This window comes from Oncorhynchus mykiss, chromosome 32 (genome assembly GCF_013265735.2).
Source record: "Oncorhynchus mykiss isolate Arlee chromosome 32, USDA_OmykA_1.1, whole genome shotgun sequence".
NCBI lineage: Eukaryota > Metazoa > Chordata > Actinopteri > Salmoniformes > Salmonidae > Oncorhynchus > Oncorhynchus mykiss.
This window is the reverse complement of record NC_050572.1, coordinates 18,480,597-18,504,093: the sequence shown is the minus strand read 5'-3', so window position 1 is coordinate 18,504,093 and position 23,497 is coordinate 18,480,597. Positions and strand designations below refer to the sequence as shown.

The 23,497-nt window shown below is 42.2% G+C and overlaps 1 protein-coding gene across 2 annotated transcripts; it reads left to right on the top strand.

The window, feature by feature from the left end:
* The first annotated feature begins 4,407 nt into the window (after positions 1-4,407).
* sla1a (Src like adaptor 1a) lies at positions 4,408-19,926 on the top strand. Of its 2 annotated transcripts, none has more exons than XM_021559999.2 (8): positions 4,408-4,564; positions 7,494-7,584; positions 7,873-7,969; positions 9,385-9,471; positions 9,627-9,730; positions 12,616-12,747; positions 18,712-18,844; positions 19,028-19,926. In XM_021559999.2, exons 2-8 carry the CDS (start codon positions 7,512-7,514, stop codon positions 19,242-19,244), a joined length of 843 nt encoding a protein of 280 aa, XP_021415674.1. In that variant the 5' UTR covers positions 4,408-4,564; positions 7,494-7,511; the 3' UTR covers positions 19,245-19,926. The 2 variants fall into 2 exon arrangements, with proteins under 2 accessions (XP_021415674.1, XP_021415673.1); XM_021559998.2 differs by having other exon boundaries at positions 7,870-7,969.
* Positions 19,927-23,497: the final 3,571 nt, after the last annotated feature.

The following is a 23,497-nucleotide window of genomic DNA, read 5'->3' as shown; positions in this document are numbered from 1 at the left end:
TCCATTTTCAATAATGCAGAGTTAAATAAATAAAAACAAAAAATAAAAACAGTGAATAATTAATAAAAATAACATGGCTATATATAGGGAGTACCAGAACTGAGTTTGAGGTAATTGAGATAGCTATGTGTAACAGTATAACTTTAGACCGTCCCCTCGCCCATACCCGGGCACGAACCAGGGACCCTCTGCACACATCAACAACAGTCACCCACGAAGCATCGTTACCCATTGCTCCACAAAGGCCGCGGGGGGGAACCACTACTTCAAGGTCTCAGAGCAAGTGACGTCACCGATTGAAACGCTATTTAGCGCGCACCGCTAACTAAGCTAGCCGTTTCACATCCGTTACATATGCACTGTACATAAATGTAGGGGTCAAGTGACTTGGCAACAGGATAGATAATAGACAGTAGCAGCAGCGTGTGTGGTAAATGCGTCAGTATGCATGTGTGTGCATGTTATGTTTGTGTGGGCTTACGTAGAGTGAGTGTGTGTGTGTGTTGGGGTGTCAGTGCAAGTACTGTATATTTGAGTGTGTGGCAGTGGAGGCTCCTCAAAGGAGGAAGGAGAGGACCATCCTCAGTGAATTTCTTAAAAATAAAAACATAATTTTTTACATAGAACTATACTAAATATATTCATGTCACCAAATAATTTATTAAAACACACAGTAGCCTCAGCAGCACTCTGTAGGGTAGCACCATGGTGTAGCTGGAGCTAGCTTCTGTCCAATGCTTATATTAACTTAAATACAACACCTAGGAGGCTCATGGTTCTCACCCCCTTCCAGCCCTAGCTAGCACAGCAGTGCATAAAATGTTGTGAGTAGTTGACTCAAAGAGAGAGAAAGACAATAGTTTAACAGTTTTGAACAAATATATTTCTTCCAAAATTAAGGAGAAGCAAAAGAGAGAGAGCTAGCTTTATTTCGTAGTATATATTTTTTTACTTTTACTTTCACTTACTTAGCTAGCATCAAATGCAGCTAGCTAGTTTAGCCTACTCAAACACCAGGCTCAAACAGAGAGGGATGCTATGTTAGCTAGCCTGTTGAGTGTAGGGGGCAGTATTTTGATGTTTGGATGAAAAACGTACCCAAATGAAACTGCCTATTTCTCAGGCCCAGAATCTAGAATATGCATATAATTGTCAGATTAGGATAGGAAACACTCTAAAGTTTCCAAAACTGTCCAAATATTGTCTGTGAGTATAACAGAACTGATATTGCAGGCGAAAACCTGAGGAAAATGCAACAAGGAAGTGCCTAAGAGAAACAAATCGCCCTCCCTTCATTTAAAGGGATATCAACCAGATTCATTTCTCTATGGCTTCCACATGGTGTGAACAGTCTTTAGACATAGTTTCAGGCTTTTATTCTGAAAAATGAGCGAGAATTATCACATCGCGTCAGTGGATGGCTGGGTGAGAGCAGAGTTTTGCATGCGCAACAGCTTGGAGCAGGCATTTTCTCTCTCTCTCCTATTGAAAAAGCTACGGTCCGGTTGAAATATTATTGATTATTTATTGTAGAAACAACCTGACGATTGATAATAAAAAACGTTTGACATGTTTCTACAAACTTTACGGATACTATTTGGAATTTTGGTCTGCCCGTCATGACCTGCACGAGCCTGTGGATTTCTGAACAAAACGCGCCAACCAAATGGAGGTTTTTGAATATAAAAATAATCTTTATCGAACAAATGGAACATTTATTGTGTAACTGGGAGTCTCGTGAGTGCAAACATCCGAAGATCATCCAAGGTAAGCGATTCATTTTATTGCTTTTTTGACTTTCGTGACCAATCTACTTTGCTGCTAGCTGTTTTGTCTGCTGAGAGAGATGTCCTAACATAAACGCTTGGATAGCTTTTGCTGTCATCCTTTTTTGAAATCTGACATGCCAGGTGGATTAACAACAAGCTAAGCTGTGTTTTGCTATATTGCACTTGTGATTTCATGAAAATTAAATATTTTAAATATTAAATATTGACAAATGATCCCGCTAACGGGATGGGTGCGCCAAGAAGCTAGCTGACTATGGCTATCAAACACTTGAACTCTTCCAAGTCAAGGTAAGCTTTTGGATTTATAAATGTACTGCCACCGGGGCGCGCCAATGTATCTGCTAAACTACTTGCTGCTGACTGTACACTGTACTGCATGATTGTAGCGGGTTTACTAACGCGTTAGTTATAGTAGAGCTATGGTGAATGACTGTTATGTGACAATGATGTGTAGCTCTTAGTGGTCATGATATGAAGGTTTCGTAAATCTGAGCGTTGTCAGATTGTCTGTTCATAAATTCAGAGCGTGTCGCTTTCGGGAGCGTTCAGTAGGGTTGATCCGAGCATTTGGACCTCATAAACTACAGTCAAGCACCAAAGCTAACGGGCTAAAGTTGGCTAGCTACTTCCAGACACAAACCTCACTCTGACCTTTTTACTCGCCCTAACAGAGCTGGCTGTTGTCATGTTATCTAGAGTGTTAGTGACTCTAACTGTGCAGCTAGCAACAATGTAATTATATATTTTTTGCCAACGTTTACTGACACCAGTTAAATTCAACGGGTGTTGCACATTCATAAATTCATCAGTTATTCTGCACTCAAGGCACACAGATGAGTGCTCTGAAATCTAAGTAGATAGCCAGAGTGAATTTACAAATGCACCTCTTGATTAGTCTAATATCTCTCTCGACCTGTGCACCTACATTGTAAACTTTCTTTCATAGGCTAGGTTGTAGGTGTAGGGAAAATTCTAGTATCATATAGTAGCCTAAACCTGGCGATGTTACATTGAGCTGGGTGAATGGAATATGAATGACTGTCATCGAATATGCTGTAATAGAAATAAGGCCATGCTCAAAAATAATCGTCCTCCCTCATCTTAAACGTCTCCGACCGCCACTGGTGTGTGGGTAGAGTTCAGTGTGTGTCCATAGTCAGTGCAAGAGAGTTAGTGCAAAAAAGGGCCGATGCAGGAAGACCGGGTAGCCATTTTATTAACTATTTATCAATCTTGTAGGAGTCTGTTGGCTTGGGGGTAGAAGCTGTTAATGGTCCCGTTGGTTCCAGACTTGATGCATTGGTACCGCATGCCGTGCGGTAACAGAGAGAACAGTCTGTGGCTTGGGTGGCCGGAGTCTTTGACAATATTTTGGGCCTTCCTCTGACACCGCCTGGTATAGAGGTCATGGATGGCAGGGAGCTCGGCCACATTCATGTACTGGGCCGTACTCACTACCCTTTGTAGCGCCTTGCGGTCGGTAACCTTGCGGTTACCATACCAATCGGTTATGCAGCCAGTCAAGATGCTCTTGATGGTGCAGCTGTAGAACTTTTAGAGGATCTGAGGGCCCATGCCAAATATTTTCAGTCTCCTGAGGGGGAAGAGGTGTTGTCGTGCCCTCTTCACACCTGTGTTGGTGTGAATGGACCATGATAGGTCCTTAGTGATGTCTACACCGAGGAATGTGAAGATCTCAACCCACTCCACCACAACCCCGTAAATGTGAATGGGCCGTGCTCGGCCCTCTGTTTCCTGTAGTCCACGATCAGCTCCATTGACTTACTGACATTGAGGAAGAGGTTGTTGTTTTGGCACCACACTGACAGGTCTCTGACCTCCTCCCTATAAGCTGTCTCATCGTGGTCGGTGATCAGCCCTACCACCGTCGTGACGTCAGCAAATTTAATGATGGTGTTGGAGTTGTGAGAGGCCACGCAGTCAAAAGTAAATTTTTATGGGTAGTGCAAGTGTGTTGCCTAATGTGAAAACAGTGTATTTACAGTACTATACCATATTACATTCAAAGGGCAATGTTGAAACATGTATTGTATCTTACATTTTCTGCTATTCGATTAACTGGTAGTTAAAATAACTAAATTGAGAAGATGTAATTGTAATTTGTTTTGGTGATTAAACCAATGTATTCATTGTATTGTACAGTAAACATATATTTTGGAACAATGTTTGTGTGGTAAAAAATGACTACAAACAAAATGACTGGCTGTGTTACAATTGTTTCGAACATTCACCACATAAAAAACTGTAACTGATCAATTTTAGTAAGGAAATTACTATCTATGTAGTTCAAATTTAATCTATGTATGTGATGCGTACAGCATACATATTCGCATGGAAATAACCTTGCTCTTTTGTGTCATTTCTGAAAGCTAAAACCAGTATGTACTTTTAGCATTCTCATTGGTCTCTTGTTCTGGTTCTCTTCCCCTTCCTCATTTCTTCATAGGAAGTGTGTGTGTGTGTGTGTGTGTGTGTGTGTGTGTGTGTGTGTGTGTGTGTGTGTGTGTGTGTGTGTGTGTGTGTGTGCGCGCGTGTGTGTGTGCAAATGTTTGGCCAGAGGAAGTGCTCTCGCCTCACTATGCATGCATCAGTTGAGGGTGTGAACTGTGGAACTCTTACGGTCATTAGTAATAGTGTAGCTGACATGCTTCCTCTGGCTGATCTTCAACACACAGAGCCAAACACCACACTCAACTAGAATCCCCTGCTACTGGCCTTCCAAGCCTGACGACTCCACACGACTCAGCAGCTAGGTGAGTTTTCGAGGCTGTCATACATTTATTGCAGTATGTGTCTGGTAAAAGTGCAATAAGCCTATATATAAATGCAAAATGCAACAATTTCAAAGATTTTACCGAGTTACAGTTCTTAGAATGAAATCAGTCAATTGAAATAAATTAATTAGGCCCTAATCTATGGATTTCACGACTGGGCAGGAGAGCAGACATGGGTGGGCCTGGGAGGGCATAGGCCCAGTCAATCAGAATGAGTTTTATTAGAGACATAACAAGGGCTTTATTACAGACATAAATACTCCTCAGCACCCACTTTCAAGGAGCGGGACACTAATCCGGACACTTATAAGAAATCCCGCTATGCCATCAGACAAACCATCAAACAAGCAAAGTGCCAATACAGGATTAAGATTGAGTCCCACTACACCGATTCTGACACTCGTCGGATGTGGCAGGGCTTGAAAACTATTACGGACAACAAAGGGAAACTCAGATGCGAGCTGCCCAGTGATGCAAGCCTACCAGACGAGCTAAAAGCCTTTCATGCTCGATTTGAGGCTAGCAACACTGAAGCGTGCATGAGAGCACCAGCTGTTCTGGATGACTGTGTGATAACGCTCTTGGTAGCCGATGTGAGCAAGACCTTTAAACAAGTCAACATTCACAAAGCCACGGGCCCAGACGAACTACTAGGACGTGTACTCAAAGCATGCGCTGACCAATTGGTAAGTGTCTTCACTGACATTTTCAACCTCTCCCTGACCGAGTCTGTAATATCTACATGTTTCAAGCAGACTACCATAGTCCCTGTGCCCAAGGAAGCAAAGGTAACCTGCCCAAACGACTACCACCCCGTAGCACTCACATCAGTACCCATGAAGTGCTTTGAAAGGCTGGTCATGACATCAACAGCATCCACCCGGAAACCCTAGACTCACTCCAATTCGCATACCGCCCCAACAGATCCACAGATGACGCAATCTCAATCACACTCCACATTGCCCTTTCCCACCTGGACAAAAGGAACACCTATGTGAGAATGCTGTTCATTAACTACAGCTCAGTGTTCAACACCATAGTACCCACAAAGCTCATCACTAAGCTAAGGACCCTGGGAATAAACACCTCCCTCTGCAATTTGATCCTAGACTTTCTGATGGGCCGCCCCCAGCTGGTACGGGTAGGCAACACAGGTGCCCCTCAGGGGTGTGTGCTCAGTCCCCTCCTGTACTCCCTGTTCACCCACAACTGTTGCCAAACATGACTCTAACACCATCATTAAGTTTGCTGACGACACAACAGTGTTCACCTGATCACCGACCACGATGAGACAGCCTGAGGAAGTCCGAGACCTGGCAGTGTGGTGCCAGGACAACAACTTCTTCCTCAATGTGAACAAGACAAAGGAGCTGATCGTGGACTATAGGGAAAGGCGGCCCGATCAGGCCCCTATTAACATCAACGGGGCTGTAGTTGGGCGAGTCCAGAATTTCAAGTTCCTTGGTGTCCACATCACCAGCGAACTATCATGGTCCGAACACAGCAAGACCGTCGTTATAGAGGGCACTACAACACCTTTTCCGCCTCAGAAGACTGAAAAGATTTGGCATGGGTCCACAGATCCTCAGAAAGTTCTACAGCTGCACCATTGAGAGCATCTTGACCGATTGCATCACCGTCTGGTATGGCAGCTACTTGGCATCTGACCGTAAGGTGCTGCAGAGGGTAGTGTGTACGGCCCAGTACATCACTGGGACCAAGCTTCCTGCAATCCAGGACCTATTTAACAGGTGGTGTCAGAGGAAAGCCCAAAAAATAGTCAAAGACCCCAGTCACCTAAGTCATAGACTGTTTTCACTACGACCGCACAGAATGCAGTACCGGAGTGCCAAGTCTAGGACCAAAAGTCTCCTTAATAGCTTCTCCCCCCAAGCCATAAGACTGCTGAACAATTCATCAAATGGCCACCTGACTATTTACATTGAACCCCCCCCCCACCCTCCATTTGTTTTTGTACACTGTTGCTACGCTGTATATTATCTATGCTTTTTCACTTCACCCCGACCTACATGCACAAATGACTTAGACTAACCTGTAACCCTGCACATTGACTCGGTACAGGTATCCCCTGTATATATCCTCGTTATTGTTATTTTATTGTGTTACTTTTGATAATTTTTTTACTTTAGTTTATTTAGTAAATATTTTCTTGAACTGTGCTGTTGGTTAAGTAAGCATTTCACAGTAAGGTCTACACATGTATTCGGCGCATGTGACATAACATTTGATTTGATTTGCTGGTGATTTGGTCAAATCAACATTTTTACTCTGACTATAAATAGCATTGACACACAGCATGATAAATATTTGCCGACATATTATGCAAATTAACCACGATATTATCTTCTGATTGTTTCCACTGTGTCACTGTTTCCTGTGTTCTCTTATTAGTTCAGCAGAGTGACAATTGGACACTACAGTTTTAATGTAGCATCTACTCCAGTTTACTACTCTATAATGTGAATATAGTGAAAACTAGATAGAAACCGGGAAATGCTGAATTTAATCAGGATTCGACAAAACATTTGGAAAACCAGGAGTTTTCACTGTTGAGGTAAAAACATAGGCTACACAATATAGCCAACTGCTGTACACACAAATGGACCTTCCAATTAGTTAACACATTTTGCAACATGAGTTATACAGTATTTTCATTATTTACAGAGCCACCTCTCAGGTTTTGCAGTCTACTGCGTGTCCTGGTCGAGATAGCACTCTGGCTGTTAATAGAGAAGTTACAACATGCACACATGCACATGCATGACAGGGACGCAGGTGCTGGATGGGGCCTTCACTGGCCAGCCAGATTACTCTCTGTCTACTATCGGAAGTTTGTGTTGATGACTAGTTTGAGGACCAGCTATACCGTATGTTCGTCTGTCCTCAGACCCATTAGAGTGCCGCTATGGGGAATGTGATGTGGGGACAGGGAGCTGGGAACAAAACAAATTCAAACTGCCATGAGAGTGCATTAAAGGGTAAGACTTCAATCTTTTTTGAGATATTGAGCAGTTATTTGCAGTTTCTTTGTGATACTGCAGTTTTTGACACTGTTTCGGCTTTACAAAATATATGATGTTCACACAGCTTTGAAAGATGACTCAGGACTTTTTAGATGACATACTGTTTACCCAATTGTCCAAGTGTTTCATATAATTCATTGGAATTAGAAGTTACAATGAGACAATTATTTCCTATATTTCTGGCAAATTGTGTCTCTGTGTTAACGTCTATCTAATTGTGTAACATTGGCGGTTCCTCAGCAGGAGAAGACGAGACGCTTGTCGTTCTCCATGACTATCCTTCTCCAGACATCAGTGAGCCGATCTTTAGGATGGGAGAGAAGCTGAGGGTCTTGTCTCAGTAAGTAGAGTCAGTACTTTGTCTGTCAGAACAATTATAAACCCAGTCTCTGCACTAGGATTGCAAAGGGAGGGTATATTAGAGGGAATGATATATATATATTTATATATTTTATATATATATATATATATATATATATATATATATATATATATTATAACTTTCAAAGTTATACCAGAATTTCTGTAACTTTCAAGGTCTTTGAAGAATTTTATCACATGACCTCTAGTAGCCTTTTTGGGTAATTCAGATTATCCCAGGTGTCTGTAATTATATATGGCCCTCTGTGTGCCCTTATCACATGTAACATGTATAAAATGATCAAATAAGATGATTTTGAAACACAAAATAGAATGACAAACCTGGAAAACATTACCCGAAATATAAACCATACAACTTAGTGAATACCATTGGTGTTTTAATATGAAGGTTTCAGCATGAAATATCCTTTATTTCTTTTTTGATGTCAATATGTCTTTCTTGTAAAAGTTTTGCCACCAAACTGAGGGCAATTGTGAAAAAAGCTGCAGAGTTTATTTTACAAATGTCATTGTTGTCACGTTCTGACCTTAGTTCCTTTGTTTTGTCTTTGTTTTAGTATGGTCAGGGCGTGAGTTGGGGTGGGCAGTCTATGTTCTTTTTTACTTAGGTAGCCTGTTTTCACCCTTGAGTTGTGGGTGATTCTTTTCTGTTCTGTGTTTTGCTTCACCGTTCAGGACTGTTCGTTTTTGTCCTTTTATTGTTTTTGTTGAAGTGTTCAGTATTCGTATTAAATACAATATGGACACCTACAATATGGACACCTACAATATGGACACCTACAATATGGACACCTACAATATGGACACCCATGGACACCTATTTCTTACTCCTCGTCAGAGGAAGACGAAGACAAGCGTTACAATTGTTGATTAGATGCTTTCCTCATTAATTATGATATTTAAACCAAATGGCCTATCTATCCACTAGAAACTCATGGACACATATATAAAAAAGCAATATAGTATGCATATATTTTTTGTAAAGTTATTTGAGTAAAAATTACCATAGATTACAGTAACTTTGGTAAATTACCGGTAGTTTTGCAACCCTACTCTGTACTAAAAGCTTCCTAGGGCAGAAATTGATAGATGCAGTTACAGATATAGATACCGAGACAACAAAAGAGGACAGATACAGTCCTTTCCAAAACAAAATGGAACACTCTGCATACAAGTATAACTACTAAGCATGCAATAATACAAAACAACAGTACACAATCAAAACATGTTGCACACAACAAAGAATGAACACATTGGGGGAAATCTGATGCATAACACTTAACATTTATACAAATAGGGGAGAACTACAATTTCAGATTTTGTTTCCGTTACAGTGTAGCCTATTGAAGTTCTCCTTTAATCTGTGTTCTTCAGGGAAGGCAACTGGTGGAGAGTTCGGTCTGTCCAATCAGGAAGTGAAAACTACATCCCTAACAACCATATTGCCAAAGTCTACCATGGGTAAGCAATGTTATAATTATGTTCTGTATTGTCATAAATAAAGGCTGTGTTGACTTGATTCTGTACAGTGATATAATGTATACCGTGTGTGTGTGTGTGTGTGTGTGTGTGTGTGTGTGTGTGTGTGTGTGTGTGTGTGTGTGTGTTGTTTTAAGATGGCTGTTTGAGGGAGTAGTGAGGCAGAAGGCAGAGGAACTACTTAGTCTCCCTGAAAACAGAGTGGGTTCCTTCATGATCAGAGAGAGCACCCAGCAGAGAGGTGAGTCCATGAACATTTAATGCCCTACCAAGTTATTCCTTAAGAGTCTAAGCCGGGTGGGTATTTTTTTGATGCCTCTAAGTATAAAACAAATATATATATACAAATTATTGGATGAAACAATGAATTTGGCCTTACTACTATTAGCCCATAGAAACGTGTTAAATACCAGATTCATACACGGAAAAGCAGATAGAAAAATATTTTATCAAAAGGAAGATTGTTTTAAAATCTCTGTCCTATATCTGAAATATATATATATATATATATATATATATACACACACACACAGTTGAAGTCGGAAGTTTACATACACCTTAGCCAAATACGTTTAAACTCAGTTTTTCACAATTGCTGACATTTAATACTAGATAAATATTCTCTGTCTTAGGTCAGTTAGGATTACCACTTTATTTTAAGAATGTGAAATGTCTGAATAATAGTAGAGAGAATGATTTATTTCAGATTTTATTTCTTTCATCACATTCCCAGTTGGTCAGAAGTTTACATACACTCAATTAGTATTTGGTAGCATTGCCTTTAAATTGTTGTGTGAATTGTGGCCCATTCCTCCTGACAGTGCTGGTGTTACTGAGTCAGGTTTGTAGGCCTCCGTGTTCGCTCATGCTTTTTCAGTTCTGTCCACAAATTTTTATATAGGATTGAGGTCAGGACTTTGTGATGGCGACTCTAATACCTTGACTTTGTTGTCCTTAAGCCATTTTGCCACAACTTTGCCATCTATTTTGTGAAGTGCACCAGTCCCTACTGCAGCTAAGCACCCCCAGAACATGATGCTGCCACCTCCGTGCTTCACGGTTGGGATGGTGTTCTTCGGCTTGCAAGCCTCCCCCTTTCTCCTCCAAACACAACAATGGTCGTTATGGCCAAACAGTTCTATTTCTGCTTCATCAGACCAGAGAATATTTCTCCAAAAAGTATGATCTTTGTCCTCATGTGCAGTTGCAAACCATAGTCTGGCTTTTATATGGCGGTTTTGGAGCAGTGGCTTCTTCTTTGTATATACTTTTGTACCTGTTTCCTCCAGCATCTTCACAGGGTCCTTTGGTGTTGTTCTGGGATTGATTTGCACTTTTCACACCAAAGTACGTTCATCTCTAGGGAATGCGTGTCCTTCAAATCAAATCAAAGTTTATTTGTCACGTGCGCCGAATACAACAGTGAAATGCTTACTTACAGGCTCTAACCAATAGTGCGGTTAGCGGTATGACGGCTGAGCGGTATGACGGCTGCGTGGTCCCATGGTGTTTAAACTTGCGTACTATTGTTTGTACAGATGAACATGGCACCTTCAGGCATTTTTAAATTGCTCCCAAGGATGAACCAGACTTGGGAAGGTCTACAATTGTTTTCTGAGGTCTTGGATGATTTCGTTTGATTTTCCCATGATATCAAGCAAAGAGGCACTGAGATTGAAGGTAGGCCTTGAAATACATCCACAGGTACACCTCCAATTGACTCAAATTATATCAATTAGATAATCAGAAGCTTCAAAAGCCATGACATAATTTTCTGGAATTTTCAAAGCTGGTTAAAGGCACAGTCAATGTAGTATATGTAAACTTCTGACACACTGGAATTACAGTGAATTATATGTGAAAAAATATGTCTGTAAACAATCATTGGAAAAACGTATTGTCATGCACAAAGTAGATGTCCTAACCGACTTGCCAAAACTATAGTTTTTTAACAAGAAATTTGTGGAGTCGTTGAAAAATGAGTTTTAATGACTCCAACCTAAGTGTATGTAAACTTCCGTTTTCAACTGTATATATCTAAATATCCGCTACCGTTCAAAAGTATGGGGTCACTTAGGAATTTCCTTGTTTTTGAAAGAAAAGCAAATATTTTGGTCCATTAAAATAACATCAAATACAGTGTAGACATTGTTAATGTTGTAAATGACTATTGTAGCTGGAAATGGCTGATTTTTTAATGGAATATCTACATAGGCGTACAAAGGCCCATTATCAGCAACCATCACTCCTTCTGGGCAGAGTTGCAAAGAAAAAGCCATATCTCAGACTGAACAATAAAAATAAAATATTAAGTTAGGCAAAAGAAGACAGACACTGGACAGAGGAACTCTGCCTAGTAGGCCAACATCCCTGAGCCGCCTCTTCACTGTTGACGTTGAGACGGGTGTTTTGCGGGTACTATTTAATGAAGCTGCCAGTTGAGGACTTGTGAGGCGTCTATTTCTCAAACTAGACACTCTAATGTACTTGTCCTCTTGCTCAGTTGTGCACCGGGGCCTCCCACTCTTCTTTATATTCTGGTTAGAGACAGTTTGCACTGTTCTGTGAAGGGAGTAGTACACAGCGTTGTGCAAGATCTTCGGTTTCTTGGCAATTTCTCGCATGGAATAGCCTTCATTTCTCAGAACAAGAATAGACTGACAAGTTTCATAAGACATTACATTATTTCTGGCCATTTTGAGCCTGTAATCGAACCCCCAAATGCTGATGCTTCAGATACTCAACTAGTCTAGAGAAGGTCAGTTTTATTGCTTCTTTAAATAGGACAACAGTTTTCAGCTGTGCTAACATAATTGCAAAAGAGTTTTCTAATGATCAATTAGCCTTTTAAAATTATAAAAACATAATTCCACTTTGACATTATGGGGTATTGTGTGTAGGCCAGTGACACTAATATAAATGTAATACATTTTAAATTCACACTGTAACACAACAAAATGTCAATGTCTTTTTTTAAATGTATTATGCTAACTAGATTTTCTGGGTGCAGACATCAACTCAAGGGGGTTATTAAACTGGACGTCAGTAGGATGATAGGAGATGGGTATCTATTAAGATCCATCTAGGCCTATACCTAATGCCTTTTATGTTATATTATATTTGCAGGTGTCTACTCCATGTCTGTAAAGCACAGATCCATCCAGCACTATAAAATATTTCGCCTGGAGAACAGCTGGTATTATATCTCTCCTCGTCTGACTTTCCAGTGCTTGGAAGAGATGGTAAACCACTACTCTGGTGAGTCCAAGACAGACACACACACACACTGAAAATAACCTCAAGCATTTTTAAATAGCTTTGTTCTTATCAGATGCTAACCATCTTTCCACTGTGTGTTGGCCCAGCTCTGAGAGTACACACACTGAGAACAAAACAGGAAGTAATTATTGTTGTCCATTTTAACATATTTGTGCTGAGACTATGACTTTCATATTGACTGTCACACTGTTTTACTTTTGTTTATTTTCTCAAACAATAACCATACAAAAGACAAACAAACACACACACATTTCTCACAATCCCACTCCCTCTCATCCTTCATCCCCTGGAACTTTCCAGTGCTTGTAGCACTTTATGCCATATGGCCTCAAATTGCATCGTTCTTTTTTTTTATGTAGCCCACACTCAATATTCAATATTTAAATAATAATAAATAATAATAATAAATAATAATACATTGGAGTCATCCACTGTCGTAGTGATGAAGGATCATTTGATTTCCAGTTTTTGAGAAGAGATTTTTTTCAAAATAATTGACGATTAAAGTATGGTCCACCCCATTTGTTCTCTCACTACACCCCCATGTGTCATGTCTTGAAATATGCAGATAGATTGTTTAAAAGTAAGTTTACATTGGAATACTTCTGACAGCCAACTTTCCAACTCCGCCAACAACTTCCAGACTTCATAGCATTCCAAGAAAGCATGGATTTGAGTCATTAGTTATACACTTAAGACATGACTCTGCCATTGTGCTGTAGAATGTTTTATTTTGTATAATAAATTCTAGACATTAGTTTATACTGGATTAAGCATACATTTGTTACCTGTAATTCCGTTAGTTATGTTCCAACACTCCCTCCATCTTGTGTCTATCAGTTACTTTTAAGTCTTGATTGCAATAGTTAATATTTTTTTCTAAGAGATTGTCAGTTAGATAGGCTTTCTCCATGGTTTTGTATATATTACCTATCATATAAGTTTCCTTTTCTGATTCAAATAGGACTCCCTCAACATTGCTCGGATGTCCAAAAGACAAACTTTTCAGTTACATATATTTGAGTTTTCAATATTGGAGACAGTGCCAAGAATGTGCAAATCTGTCATCAAGGCAAAGAGTGAAGGATCTGAAATATATTTTTGTAATAATGGAGCTGTGAGTCAGGAAGCAGGTGCAATTGAAAAGTTCAATAAAACAACAAAAACGAGAGAATTTCATGATGCAACACGCTGTTAACTTTTTATGGCTGCAGGGGCAGTATTGAGTAGCTTGGATGAAAAGGTGCCCATTGTAAATGGCCAGCTCCTCACTCTCAGTTGCTAATATATGCATATTATTATTAGTATTGGATAGAAAACACTCTAAAGTTTCCAAATCTGTCAAAATATTGTCTGTGAGTATAACAGAACTGATATTGCAGGCGAAACCCTGAGGAAAATCAGAGCAGGAAGTGGCTTCTATTTTGAAAACTCCATGTTCCATAGCCTCCCTTTGCTCCATTTAAAGGGATATGAACCAGATTCCTTTTCCTATCGCTTCCTCAAGGTGTCAACAGTCTTCAGACATAGTTTCAGGCTTTTATTTTGAAAAATGGTCCAGAACGATAACATCGCATTAGGTGGTCACATGAGTTTTGCTTGCACAACAGAGTTTGGATAGGTATTGCTTTTCACTCTCCTACTGTGAAAGACATTTGCGGTTGATATATTATCGAGGATTGATTATAAAAAACGTTTGACATGTTTCTGTGGACATTATGGAAACTATTTGGAATTTGTCTACGTTGTCGTGACCGCTCTTTCCTGAACATAATGCGATAAACAAACGGAGGTATTTTGGATCTAAATGGAACAAACTTTATGGAACAAAGGGAACATTTGTTGTGTAACTGGAAGTCTCGTGAGTGAAAACATCTGAAGATCATCAAAGGTAAACGATTAATTTGATTGCTTTTCTGATTTTCGTGACTGAGCTACCTGATGCTAAGTGTACTTAATGTTTTATCGTGCGATCGATAAACTTACACAAACGCTTGGATTGCTTTCGCTGTAAAGCATAATTTCAAAATCTGACACGACAGGTGGATTAACAAAAGGCTAAACTGTGTTTTCCTACATTGCACTTGTGATTTCATGAATAAAAATATTTATAGTAATATTTATTGTATGTAGCACTATGCTATTCAGCGGTTGTTGATGACACTTATCCCGATATCGGGATTGCAGCCATAACAAGTTAAACAAGAACAATACCAACTGGTGAGTGAAGATAAGAGAGTGACATAAAGGGGAGGAAATGATGAAGGTAATGAAGCCCAGGTGTGAATTATAATGATTAACAGGTGTGCATAATGATGAATCCCAGGACCTCCACCCCCCTCGATGTCCAGGGGGGGTGGAGGTGTGTCATGGGGGACAGTATCAGCTAGGGGACCTGGAACCACTGGCCTGAGAAGGGAGACGTGAAAAGAGGGTGAGATATGATAGTAACTGGGTAGTTGTAACCTGTACGTCACCTCGTTGACCCTCCGGAGAACCTTGAATGGCCCAACAAACAAGGGGATTCAGATTCTTGCAGGGCTTGTGGAGTGGGAGGTTCCTGGTAGAGAGCCAGACGCAGTCCTCAGAATGGAACACAGGGGTCTCACTGCAGTGGCGGTCTGCCTGTTCCTTCTGACGATGGACGGCGCCCTGGAGTCTCACGTGCGTGTCGCTCCACACCTCCTCAGCACACCGGAACCACTCATCTACCGCAGGAGCTGCGATCTGGCCCGGGGTCCAGGGCCAGCTGGAAACCTAAAACACACTGGAAGGGGATCAACTCAGTGGAGGAGTGAAGTAGGGAGTTCTGGGCGTACTCTGCCCAGGGAAGGAATTGTGCCCACTCACCCTACCGGTCCTGACAGTGACTCCTCAGGAACATCCCCAGCTCCTGGTTCATCCTCTCCACCTACCCGTTGGACTGAGGCCGATACCCAGAAGTGAGGCTGACCGTGAGGCTGACCCCAAGCTTCTCCAAGAAGGCCCTCCAAACTCGTGATGTGAATTGGGGGCTACGGTCGGAGGAGCTTCCCTGCTGGAGCATTCCGGGGGGACTTGGTTTGAGCACATACGTGCCCAGGTCAACAGCCTATCCCTTATCCCTGTGGGAATGTATATGCGCTCGGGAGGACAATTCCGGGGTGCAGGCTCCCTCTCCAGAGCCTGTCGGATGTCCACGTCGACGTCCCAAACCACTGGTCTCCTCACTGTCCGTATGTACTCTAGGTTCCAATGGTCGGTGAGGATGACGAATGGTTCCTCTGCGCCCTCCAGCTAATGTCTCCACTCCTCTAATGCTAACTTCACTGCCAGGAGCTCTCAATTGCCGATGTCGTAATTCCTCTGCGGAGGACAGTTTCTTGGAGGAAAAAGCACAAGGATACCATTTCAATGGGTTACCCTGTCTTTGTGACAAAACTGTCCCCACGCCCATCTCAGATGCGTCTAACTCAACCACAAAAGGTAGCATGGGATCTGGGTGTTTTAGCAAGGGAGCAGAGCTTGTGCCCTCCTTGCCCACAGTAGAGACATAGCCCCAGCTGTATCCATCTGTGTCGTTCTGCCGTGAAATGGCGTGTGACTCCTACCTCCATGGGTTCAGGCTCTGATCCCGAGTAAAGTGGGTGGGGTTATATCCTTCCTGTTTGGCCCTGTCCGGGGGTGTCCTCGGAGTGGGCCACAGTGTCTCCTGACCCCTCCTGTCTCAGCCTCCAGTATTTATGCTGCAGTAGTTTATGTGTTGGGGGGCTAGGGTCAGTTTGTTATATCTGGAGTACTTCTCCTGTCCTATTCGGTGTCCTGTGTGAATCTAAGTGTGCGTTCTCTAATTCTCTCCTTCTCTCTTTCTCTCTCTCGGAGGACCTGAGCCCTAGGACCATGCCCCAGGACTACCTGACATGATGACTCCTTGCTGTCCCCAGTCCACCTGGCTGTGCTGCTGCTCCAGTTTCAACTGTTCTGCCTTATTATTATTCGACCATGCTGATCATTTATGAACATTTGAACATCTTGGCCATGTTCTGTTATCTCCACCCGGCACAGCCAGAAGAGGACTGGCCATCCCACATATGCTCTCTCTAATTCTCTCTTTCTTTCTCTCTCTCTGAGGACCTGAGCCCTAGGACCATGCCCCAGGAATACCTGACATGATGACTCCTTGCTGTCCCCAGTCCACCTGACTGTGCTGCTGCTCCAGTTTCAACTATTCTGCCTTATTATTATTCGACCATGCTGGTCATTTATGAACATTTGAACATCTTGACCATGTTTTGTTATAATCTCCACCTGGCACAGCCAGAAGAGGACTGGCCACCCCACATAGCCTGGTTCCTCTCTAGGTTTCTTCCTAGGTTTTGGCCTTTCTAGGGAGTTTTTCCTAGCCACCGTGCTTCTTCACCTGCATTGCTTGCTGTTTGGGGTTTTAGGCTGGGTTTCTGTACAGCACTTTGAGATATCAGCTGATGTACGAAGGGCTATATAAAATAAATTTGATTGATTGAAATTTGATTGAGTACTTGCAGAAGGAAAGAGAGAAGCGATGAGAATGCAAACGCTCCTATAGAAGGTTATCCAGTCGGATGGCCATCGCAATGAGTGCGTCCAGGATAAGGTTGTCATCCCGACAGGTCAATTCCGTCTGGACCTTCTCGCAACCTCTCCTAAATAGCGTGCGAAGCGCCGGCTCATTCCATCCACTGGAAGCTGCTACTGTCAAGAAGGTGAGCGGATACTCAGCAGCCGTCTGATTCCCCTGCTGTAGCTGAAGCAGACACTCAACTTCCTCTCTGCCCTCCGCGGGATGATCAAAAATGCATTTAAACAGAGCCATGAAACCATCATAAGAATCTAGCTCCTCCTCTCCTATCCTCTCTCCCAGACGGATGTAACACATTCCAATGCCAGCCCGGTCAGCAGAGATATAATCATGGCAACCTTAGACCTCTTGGTGGTGGGGGCTCCCAACTGGTGTGAAAAATTGAGGGAGCACTGAAAGAGGAAGCCACGGCATTTGGATGGTGTACCGTCGTATTTCTCTGGGAGGGAAAGACGAGCTTCGCTGTCCTGAGCGGGTTGCTGAATGGGCCGTTTTGCTGGCTCGAGACGCTGCAAACTTTGGAGAACCTCTTCCATGGCCATCCCCAGTTGAGCCAGCTGGTGATGGTGTTGACGTAGAAGGTACCCTTGCTCGATGACCATCTAAAAGATATCCGATTTACCTGCTGCTTCCATAGTTTGAGTTGGTATTCTGTAATAACAGAGCTGAGTCGGGAAGCAGAAAAGTTGAATAAAACAACAAAAACAGGAACAAGATAATTCTATGAGGCAACATGCCGTTAAACAAGAACAATACCAACTGATGAGTGAACATAAGACAGTGACATATAAAGGGGAGGAAATTATGAAGGGGTTGAGGGTAGCTGAAGGATAGGACTAAAAACAAACAAAATATAACTAATGTACAATATACTGTGTCCGTAAAATGTATATAGTATGTATAAGCTGGAAGTAGAAGCCCTAGTGTTGTTGTCCATTATTTTACTCCAATTAGGGGAGGGGTCGTAGGGTTAGGCGAAAATAAAAAACTGATTGGTTTGTTGTTGTACATAACTGACCGCTCACTCTCTCCCAGTTGCTTTGGGATATATTGATATATGGATTTTAAAGGTTTAATTGTCTGGCTTTTACCTATAACCACAGTTTTGTTAGTACAAAACGGAGCGACTCACACCCAATGCTTCTTATTGGTATGCGCATGCACCTCCTAACTACACCATATGAATGTTTTAGAAGGCAGAGGTTTGTGTGTATGTGTGTGTTTGTGCTTGTAAGGTAAAATTCATGTCATGAGCGCTTGTGAAAATACAGTATGTGTTTGTTTTTGATTACATACAGTGTATGTGCATGTCTTGTTTCTAACCCAGTCCATCTCTGGTCTCCAAGACTCTGCAGATGGTCTGTGTTGTGTTCTCACTGGCCCGTGTCTGTCTGGGACTATCAGCCCCATAGACATCACCTCTCAGCCACCCCCTGTAAGGATGCGACACAACAACTTTGACTGGAAAAAAATAGACAGGTACAGACCCATAGTTTAGTATCATTCGTTGCAGCTCTCATATCTCTGCAATCAAATTGTAGTCCTGCTTTTTGGCCAATGGAAAACATGGCTTGTTGGAAAACTGGGAAGATGTGACTCTGCATGATTGGCTCAAACATGTTCTAATCACCCCTCTCTCTATATATATGAACCAATCAACAGGAAAGATCTGATCAGTGCAGGGGCTGCCCAGGGCCAGGAGAACAGGAATGCCATGGTGAGCTACGGTGTCAGAAACAGCATGGCCTCTTACCTCTCTCTGGTCGGGGATCATGACCCAGGACAGCAGAAGAAGAACCGCAAGAAGAAGAGCAAATCTGTCTGTGTGACAGACCACAGCTTCAGCCATATGGACTTGGATGAGGACTATGATATGTAGTAGCCTGGATGGTGCAACACTTAGTTCTGCGAACCCCAGTACACATATATAGCCTAGGCTAGTGGTTCCCTTTCAGTCAGTCTTCGGTACAACATATTACAGGGGAGTTGCACTCTTGCTTCTTCGGCTGAAGGATGTACAATCACGCCTGACAAGGCCAATGAAATCCACACCTCACTGGAAGTCCCATCTTCCACAGGTGATAAACGTGAGGCTCAGATTCATTCCTTCAATTCAATACCATTCTTCACCGAGCCCAGGAACAGGCGGTGCGGGGCCAAACAGGTGTTGTACCTCATTTCCCTCCTTCAGGGAACAGTAGTTATAGTCATAATGTTACATTTTCTTTCAGTCAGTCAACATACTATGGGGAAATATTATTACACCCCAAGCCGAGACGAGCTAGCTATTACTAGCTATTCCTGCCTCCCCACGATGGAGTTGCTGGGGTAGCTCTCTATTGTATAGTATATATACTGTTAAGTTGCTTGGTGATTCTAAATGGACTCGCTGCTACCAAAGAGGCTAGCTAACTTGGCTTAAGCTAAGTCTCTGTCCACAAGGGGGTGCCCCTCCCCTCATTACCGAGATGCATTGCTGATTCCTGCCTGAAGCTCACTAGTCCCTATGAGGTGTCTAGTAGAGGTGCAGATCTTTTATCCAGGTGGGGCCCTCTCTCTCAGGAGTGGAGGGTACACCCCTGGGTGGTCTCCCTAATATGGGAAATGTTAGGCAGGGCCGACATAGATCTTTAAGCATCACGAGAAAATGATGAGGGATCCGAGTGACCTGTTGGAAACGGGCGCTCTGGCACACCAGTGGTCTTAGATCCTGGCCACTGAGAGGGCTGATCTGATGGCTAGAAGTTTACCTCTGAATGTTATTGCTACCATTCAGTCAGCAAGTGCTCCCTTCATGAGAGGCTGTATGAGTATAAGTGGCAAGTGTTTGAGCTCTGGGACAAGGGTTACCTAGTGGAGTATGCACCCACTCCACCAGGGGGCTGGCAGCATTTTGGCCGTTGTTTAAAGGGTTGACTATAGGAGATATTTGTGCTGCGGCGAGTTGGGCATCACCACACACTTTTGTAAGGTTTTATCACTTGGATGTCACTTCTCCCAGTGTAGCCCACAGGGTGCTTACAGCTGGGACAGGGGAAAGTCACTAAGCGGGTCTTCCAGCGAGGTGCAGATTTCATTGGCCTTGTCCGGTGCAATTGTCTATACGTCAACCAATGTCGAGAGAGTGAGACTCCCCCTTGTATGTTGTACCTTGTTTCCCTTCTTCAGGGAACAGTAGTTATAGTCATAACGTTACACTCTCAAACTTCTCCTCAGGGACCCCCAGACTTTCCATGTATTTGATCTATTCTAGATGTCATGACTGTCCTGATCAGGTCAGGTTACAGGAGACCACAACCCTACAGATTATCTCTCAACCCCAACAGAGGAGGAGAGATCTAGAGGTCTGAAGATGGGGGAGTTTTATGACCCTCACACCCCTGGTAAATCTCAGGTCACAGACAAATTCCTTTGTCCTGTTACTATGGAGAACCAGCCTCATTAAACATGAAATAAAGGGACTTTGGAACAATGGTTTCCGTCAGGCACAATGGTGGTCATGACGATAGATGGAATATGAAAATGTATGTCATTTTTGTTTTGTTATTAAAGGTTAATAAATTACGTTATTACGAAAACATTGTAACGTGAAGACTTTTCCTAGTATATGTTTGATGTTTATACATTGTACGTTGTATGGAAAATATCAAAATCAAAGAGAATGTTTTGGGGAAGATGAACTGTGAAGTTAGTTGTCTAAAATTGTGTTTAAGTAAAATCTAGACCTTGCCTCATTAACTTGGTACGCCCAGAGAATTGCCCTAAAGGCGGTTACGCCCACTTCTGACCCAAGGGTATAAAACCTGTGAGTTTAGAATTTACTGGAGACTATGTGACCCAAGCTGCAGCCAAGGTCTAAAACGTCAACAAACCCAGAACGCAACACAAGTTTGAAGACAAAGAAATCCTTTTCTACCCAAGCTACGGATGAGTAGCTGTGTCTAAGTGGGTGAATTCAAGCCGGACCCCCTTAGCATCCAATCCCAGCTAATCATGGTACCTAAAGGGTTTCATTTCTATGCTGTGAGCTCTGAGCTGCAGAGCTGTCTGTCCTCAGAAGACGCCTTCCAGGGTGAGGGAACAGACTCCTAAGCCAAAAGGACACTGACATCGGGAGGACGATCAGAGAGGTGCGCAGGAGAAGTGCGTCATCGAGCAGCTGAACGGTCCCCTGAACGGTCCACGCAGAGAATCCTCGGAGATCTAACCCATGTAATTACATCATTATATTCTGACCCATAAGAGCGGCAGTTTGGGGCAAGGCTAAGGTTAGAATAAGCATAGCTGACAAATTCACCCAAATGTATATTTCTCTCGTGTACTTTCTCTTTTTCTCTCTCTTTGAAATCCCCATTTTGGGTAACACGCGCCATAGTGTGTTGGCCCGTTATACTAAGTTCTAATCAATAGCCTATAATGTGTTTTGTCTATGTGTATCTTTTATCATCATTTTAGCTTTTTAGTAAATAAATATTAAACTAAGATTGGTGTGGTACGAACTCATTGGTGAGACCCGGGTCCGTGCAGATTCACGGGCTATACGGCGTTCAGAACGAGATTGTAAGAGGTAACTGGTTAATTAGCGGCTGTTGTAAAATCGATATTCTGATATTCTTTGAGTTAATTTGGGAAATAGAAACTCAATAAAAACTAGTTTTCCCATGGTGCCCCAGGTTAATGAGTTAATAATTGCTTGATTCAGTTAATCACGCAATTAGAAACTTGTAATAATTCGATGAGCAACAGTCGTCACATGAACTAATACAACGTCACGACATAGAGCTAGCACACCTGATTAAACGTTTTAACTTATCAACATGCCCTTGACTAGGTGAATCATGTGAGTTAGTTCAGGGCTACAACTAAATTGTGAAACATCTGGGGGTCCCAGAGGAGAGATTTGAGAAGTGCTGGCATGAGTTTGAATCTGAACCACTGCCCTTCTGAACTATTGCTATCTTTCCTGTCTCCTCTTCACTGTCCTATCTAAATAACATAAAGCACACAACAAATATGTTTAAAAGAAGGACTAAGAGACTTAGTGGCCAGCTACTCTATTTAGGATATTAACATCTGTTACGAGATACTATTTTTCCTCCAAAGCCCACATTGGTTCTCATCATCTGTTACGAGATACTATTTTTTCCTCCAAAGCACACATTTGTCCTTATCTGAGCCTTTGGGATTGATCTGAGAAGGAATTTCCCGTGGGGTAAATCAACAGTGAATTTGAAGTCCGTCTGGAATCCAGAGCCCTGACCGAGTGTCATGCCAGAGTACAAAACATGTTAGCGCCATGACAGTTGATCGATGTAAGACTTGAATGCTATGTTATGGATGTTTACTGTGTGTTAATGTGTAATTTGTGGATGTGTGTGTCTGTCAGCATGTCAATGTCAATTATTACAGTTTCAGAACCTTTAGCCTAACCCTTGCAAACTGATTTCAGTTGAGTGTACAAGTTGCTCATATAAATAAAAGTTAACTATCATATAAGCTGGTCGGGCGCTGGTCGGGCCATCTCGTCTGTCACGAGAGACTAGCCATAACATAAGGTTCATTCTGGAAGGGATATGGGGAGTTATGTCCAGAGAAGCCATAATAAGTTGATAAAACATCACGTTAGAAGATGACTGCTGAGAATAATTTGTCCTCTTGAATGTATCCCAGGGCTTCAAGTATGCACCAAATTGAATAGGAATCAACATAGCATTCCTGAATCCTAGCAAACATTGGGGAAAACAGCACAGTGAAAATACTCTGGTCTACCTCATGAGTCTCAGTGTATTGTGTCATGTGCTGTTGTTGTCTCGCCAATGCCTCATGGCGGCCATATGCGAGGCTGATAGGTTCATTGTGACTGTGAAAGCTGCCCACTGGGTACACTACATATTTTCAACGTGGATAATTGGATAATAATTTGGTAGAGACGTTGATCAATGAGATTACAACCTATATTCACCCACTTAAAAAGACAACCAAAGGTTAGTTGAATTTCCAATGTGTTATCACTCTGATTTCCACCATCTAAAAGCACAACCAAATTCCAATGGAAAAACAACATCTGATTTTTGGTTTAGTATCACATTCAACCATTTAAAATCACAGCAAAATTCAAATGGGAATACAATG

Excerpts from the sequence above, each read along its gene's own strand:
- sla1a (XM_021559998.2), top strand. The coding sequence starts at position 7,512 with ATGGGGAATGTGATGTGGGGACAGGGAGCTGGGAACAAAACAAATTCA. Across the intron at positions 12,748-18,711 it reads GATGGTAAACCACTACTCTG|ACTCTGCAGATGGTCTGTGT; the intron begins GTGAGTCCAAGA and ends CTGGTCTCCAAG. Across the intron at positions 18,845-19,027 it reads GACTGGAAAAAAATAGACAG|GAAAGATCTGATCAGTGCAG; the intron begins GTACAGACCCAT and ends ACCAATCAACAG.